The sequence below is a fragment of the Ailuropoda melanoleuca genome, chromosome X (assembly GCF_002007445.2).
Source record: "Ailuropoda melanoleuca isolate Jingjing chromosome X, ASM200744v2, whole genome shotgun sequence".
Classification (NCBI taxonomy): Eukaryota; Metazoa; Chordata; class Mammalia; order Carnivora; family Ursidae; genus Ailuropoda; species Ailuropoda melanoleuca.
In genome coordinates this window covers 23,085,341-23,091,297 of record NC_048238.1, presented here as the reverse complement: position 1 = coordinate 23,091,297, position 5,957 = coordinate 23,085,341, and the positions used below count along the sequence as shown (strand labels likewise).

The 5,957-nt window shown below is 40.6% G+C and overlaps 1 protein-coding gene across 1 annotated transcript; it reads right to left on the bottom strand.

Moving 5' to 3' along the window:
* Positions 1 to 1,265: 1,265 nt before the first annotated feature.
* LOC100480626 (DDB1- and CUL4-associated factor 8) lies at positions 1,266 to 3,291 on the bottom strand. The gene has a single exon (XM_002926709.4). It carries the CDS (start codon positions 3,087 to 3,089, stop codon positions 1,302 to 1,304), a length of 1,788 nt encoding a protein of 595 aa, XP_002926755.1. The 5' UTR covers positions 3,090 to 3,291; the 3' UTR covers positions 1,266 to 1,301.
* Between the last annotated feature and the right edge of the window lie 2,666 nt (positions 3,292 to 5,957).

Sequence of the window (5,957 nt, the reverse complement as noted above, 5' to 3'; positions counted from 1 at the left end):
TCCTGACTTTGAATCTCAGTGAACAGGAAATTTGGTCATTATTTTCAATTCCAAAGTCTAATTTCATTATGTAAATGTCTTAACTTGCTCTCAAGGGGCCAGAGATAATATCCATTTTAAGGAGTATTATCAAAGGAAAGCCAGCATTGTGGGGGTAAGGCAAGGACTCTGCATTCACTTACACAAGTAACAGGTGTAAAACAAAAATGAATATTATTATTGAACACTAATTGAACACCTAGTATACAAAATTTACATTAAATAAAGCTTAAAACAAAATACTCTTAAAAGCAATTTAAACTCTTATAAGCAGGTGAAGAGAGTTTTTAGCAATGCATGGATGTCTAATGGGAATTTTCTTCCAGTGGTATCAGTTATCTGTAAGGATAAACAACTCTTTATTGCAACATTAAGTTATTCTTAAAGTCAGTTCAAATATATATTCTCAAATATTAGGAATTCTTATATTCCTGGCTGGTATCTTACAGGAGACCGTTGTCCCAAGAGGACTTCCTGGAAGGCAATCCTGTGTGTGTTCTTGCCATTAAACTTCAAGAGAATTCAGAGTGCAGAATAAACAATGTCATGTGATTAAGTTTAATTTTTACTAGTCTCCTCTGCTCAGATTAATCAATATTACCACAGGGATTCAGAAAGTGTCAATAATCCCTAATTATTTATTCCAGAAGCATGAATTATCCTGTTAGGAATCTATGCACCTTTTCTCCCCTTTTCCTTTTCTGTGAGAGAGAGTGAGAGTGTGTGTGTGTACGGGGGTGTGTGTATATGGCCAAGTGTCTGCATTAAAGGAACAAGACCACGGTTAGCTTTATTTTACTTTACTTGTAAAGAATAAACACATTACTGAAATTTTCAAGTCAACTGGAAAAATTAACCTTAAACTGCTAAAGATGAAAAAAAAAAGGTGATAGTTTTCACGGTGTCAGAAATGAGAAGACAAATTCAATAAGGGTATTAATTTTTTCACCAGACCTTTAGAAGTCAGCTTTAAGAGCTAAGCCAAAAGAAAACAAATGAAAAGAGGCAAAAATAAAAAACAAAAAACCTTACATATTTTCTTACACAGAGATATAATGGGTAAAAAGAGAGGAATAAAGAAACCAAGTGAGAGGAAAGGAATGGGAGAGGAAGAATGTAAAGAAGGGAGAGTGAAGAGATGGAAAAGATGGTTTTATATGGTAGAAAACAGATAACAAAAACAAATTTATTAGTTAAACTGAATTTAAACTTAAAAGTCCAGCCTACTGAGGTGACATCTAGCTGGAGCAGGCATGAGGCCTTCAGGATGGCAGGCACTGCACACGGTCTTGGTTCTCTTCCTCCTCAGATGAATTGGAGGTACTGGAAGACGCATTTGACTCTGCATCCATGACTCCAACTCCAGGAGCTCCCCAGCGCTGGTGATGACCTCTCTGTGTCAGGTGACGCATGAGGAACCAAAGCATGTGGCTGTCGAACAGGTCAGTGCGGTGTATGCGATCTTCATCTCGTTCTCTCTTGTTTGTCTTAATCATATTCTTTAACCCAGCCAGATCAGTGGCAGCTTTAGCTGTGGGTGCCCAGATCTTGGCATCATGATCTAGGCCACTGGTAGCCAGCACAGGTAGGTAAGGATGGGGCTCAAGGCAGTTTATGGTGCCTCCCTTGTCCCCCTCCATGAACTGAACGATCTGGCAGGATGATTTTTCCCAGAGGAAGATGTGCCCACAATCACTGCCGCTCACCACAAACTCACTTCTGGGACCATAGAAATTGACACCTTTGATTGTGGCACTATTTCTGTGCCCCTTGTATCTCTTAACATACTGGGCTCCATCTCCATCAGAGGAGTTGAAGAGATAAATATCTTCATCATTGTAACTGGCCAGGAGCTCTGTGCCATCGTGACTGTAAACGAGGCAGGTGATGTTTACTTTGGAATCACAGTTGACTAGATGATGAGGACAGAATTTCTTGAGTACCCCATTATTCTCATTCTCATTAATTTTCCTCTGGTCATAAATTCTTACAAACTGATCTCTTCCGCCCACTGCAAACTGGTAAGTATTGGCAGGATTCACATGGATCGTATACAGCCCCACTTTCTTCTCCCCCTCTTTGGTTACCACCACTCTGGAAGCTGGCTGGTCTTGTCTGAGATCAATGGCGAAAACAACTGCATCTTCACCTGAAGTTAGGAACTTAAAAGGGGAGTCTGGCTCCAGAGCCAACTTATGGGAGGCTCCCCTGTGCTGGGCCACAAGCTTAGTATTCTTACAGTGTGGTAGAGCAGAGAGCTTTGCTATGCGTATCTGCCCATCACGGGCACACATGGCCAAGGTGGAATCACCACAATTGGGAAGGAACTTGGCTTGAAAGACATTATTTTTGTGGCCACTCGCAAACTCCAGTACTGGGTGCTGACGCACCCAGTCCCACACTATCACTTTAAGGTCATCACTGCTACTGGCCAGCCAGGTGCCACGCTGGTTAAAGTGCACAGTATTGACACAGCCGTGATGGCCTTCAAGCTCACAGAGCAGCTGGAAACGCTGCACAAAAACTCTTGCCCCACAGGCCTCATACACGAAGCGGGCACTGGAACCCAGCTGCCGCTCTCGAAGAGCGGAAAGGACTTGCCAGCGAGGGCGGGGCAGGGCAGATGTTTCAGAGGACACCCAGTCCTCCAGGGCCCGATCCCCTTCTGATAAATACTGATCGCGGTTAGCTTCATCGCACTGTACCTGAGGCTGCTCTTCTGCCGCTCCTCTCGCCCCCTCTTCCGCTCCTAGCTCCTCCTCTCCTGCTGCGCGGTAAGCGAATAAGTTTTCCTCACAGATGAAGAACTGGTCAGAATCTTCCGTGCTTTCAAAGTTGATGTTTTCAGCTGAACCTTCTACGTCTGTGCCTTGACTTTCTGGGGTGGCCTGGCTGAGGACGCCACCATCTCTGGTCAGATTCAAGCTCAGTTCAGTGTCTGAGGAGGTCTCTCTCCTGACATCCACGTCAGACTGCTCCTCAGGACTATTGAGCGGGCTTCTTTTTCCTGAGTCTTGTGGGCCATCTGTGCTGCTCCCGTTGTCAGACATCTTAAAGGATGCTTGCTGTAGCCGGACTAGAGTGGGAAAAAGCCCCAGAAGTCCGAGGAAGGGTACAGGCCCGGCCCGGCTGAGGACAGACCAGGGAAAATTGGCTAGGCCTTAGCGGCAAGACACCGACGACGCGCTAAGCCAAAGTCGGAAAGGCGGATAGCCGGCTGAAGCAGTTGCAAGTATGGGAGCTGGTGAGGTTCAGAAGACTTTGTCCCGTCTAGCATCTCGCGGTATCTCAGGACTTCTTAGACTTTTCCAGGCTCTCAGCCCCACCCCCGCAACTATCTGATGTTTTTCAGCCGCTGTACTTTCTGTTCTTTTGAAGATGGGAACACGTTGCACTTTGGAAAATATTCTCAGAGAACTCTATCAGCAAAAGTGATACTCTTAGGCAGAACTGTTATAAGACTCTCAGTGCTTTGCTTGAACATGATGTACCGTACGAAATGAAGAGATAGGCAAACACGATGAAAGATTGCTAAGGTCCCCACAGCTAGTGAGTTTATGACATACAAAAAATATCTTCAAATCAAACAGCTTTAGGGGAACCTTGACAGCTCTAATTGGTAAAAAATGTCATAAATAAAATACACATTGCCGAGTTAATTGCATTTTAGATTTAAAAATACTTTTTAGTATGAATAGATCCCAAATATTGCATTGGACATACATCTATCAAAAAATACTCACTTTTTAATCCGAAACGCAAATTTAACTCTGTGTCCTGTATTTTTATTTGTTACATCTGGCAGACTTTCTTAGTGAGAAGAGTAATTTAGCCCCTCAGTGTAATCAAGGTTGAAATCAATTGGTCAATTTAAAGTAGATATTGAAATTAGTAACTGTTTCACCAGTTTGAGATAGAAGCACAACGTTTTCTTTTTCCACCAGAAATTCTTTTTATTTATTTGGGTTTAATTCAATTTAGGATACTTAGAGAACATCAACACAATTTAATGAAAGAAAAGTTTCTTTTGTGATGTCATAGAACTATCAAAATATTTTAATATTTCCCAGAATATTTGAGAGGTTTCTTGGGGGCCTTTTAGGAAAAGAAAACAGCTCTTCAGAGACCATTAATTGGCACTGCTGTGTTAAGTTCAGGTCTTCTCCAACTGAATTATCTAAGGTATGTCAGTAAATTTTCTTTTTTTTTTTTAAGATTTTATTTATTTATTCGACAGAGATAGAGACAGCCAGTGAGAGAGGGAACACAAGCAGGGGGAGTGGGAGAGGAAGAAGCAGGCTCATAGTGGAGGAGCCTGATGTGGGGCTCGATCCCACAACACCGGGATCACGCCCTGAGCTGAAGACAGACGCCTAACCACTGTGCCACCCAAGCGCCCCATGTCAGTAAATTTTCGAAGGGCTGCAGTAAACTGCTAAGAAAGCCAGAATGAGGAAAACAAGAGTTCCCTCAGAGCAATTGCAAGATCAATGCAAAATTGATTAAACATAGAAGTATAAAGTCTTCTAAAGAAAGAGAATGGTTCCAAGGTGGTAGTAATGGAAAGACACGTAAAAGAATATTCACAGCAATTTGTAAAGAGTAGCACAACAACTTGAAAACCACCTGAAAGCCCATCAAGAGTAACATGGATAAATAAATCAGCATGTATTCCTATAATGAAATAATGTACAAAAGTGAGGCTTAATGAATTAAATACATCAACATGGTTGAATCTTAAAAACAGAATGATCACTGGAAACACAAGTGAAAGAATAGTCAATAATTTCATTTTTATGCAGATCTTTATAGTTTTCATATTAATAAAACTATTTTAAAAGGCAAGGAAATAATTGACTCAAACTTCAGGGTAAGTATTACCTTTATAGGAGGGGAGCAAGTTAAAATCTGGTAGAGAGGGAGCTTCAAAAATTCTTGGTAATATTTGTGGCTTGCCCCGAATATAGGTATGTTATTATTATTTTTATTATTTATTGCCTGGCATATATATTTATATACCCTTTTCTAAGTATGATGTATTGCATAGTAGTTTTTTTAAGAGATAATGTTCATTAACAAGGGGTCTTGCTTGGGCATGGAGCACAAAAACAGGAAAACTAGAGCATCAAAACTTAGTATGCCCATCCTGGCAATGTCCAGGGGAGGAAGCCTTATTAATTTGCTTCAGAAATGTCTTGTCCCATTGCAAGGAGTAGTTCCAGTGTTAGAGGTTGAATCAGGTCGTTTAACCTGATGATATTGTATTAATCTGACTTTTTGTCTACATGCTCACTAAGCAAACTTTAACTATGAATTGGCTTTTCGTTTAAGTTTGCTTTTAATTTAATTGATCCGTTTGGTTTATTTTCACTCCCATTCATTCACCAAAAATTTATTAGAGCTTCAATGCACAATGTAATGTTCTAGGTCCTGATATTACAAGTGATGAATAAAAGTGGTAATTCCTTCACCCATGGAGTATAAAATATAGTAGAAAAAAGTGACAGTAGACAAGTCAATACATAGATACATCATATGAGGCAGTGATGAATATTATGGAGAGAAATAAATGTGCGTAAGTAGATATAGACTGCATGCTGTTATTTCAGATAGTGCATTCAGGGAAAGTCTCTTTACAGGATAACATTTAAGTAGAGGGCTGAATGAAAAGAGAAATGGAGCATTGCAGATATCTAAGATAACAACATTCTCTATAGAATGATATTCGAGTGCAAATGCTTTAAAATAGTAGCATAAAAAAAATAAAAGAGTATCACAATATGAATGTTCATGGAACTTCGAGGAGACCACTGTGACTGAAGCAATATAAGTAAGCATTTGGGAGAGTGTCAGCTATGGGACTGGAAGAATCAAAGGCCAACTGAAGAGTCTTGTTGAACATCATAAGGAATTTTATT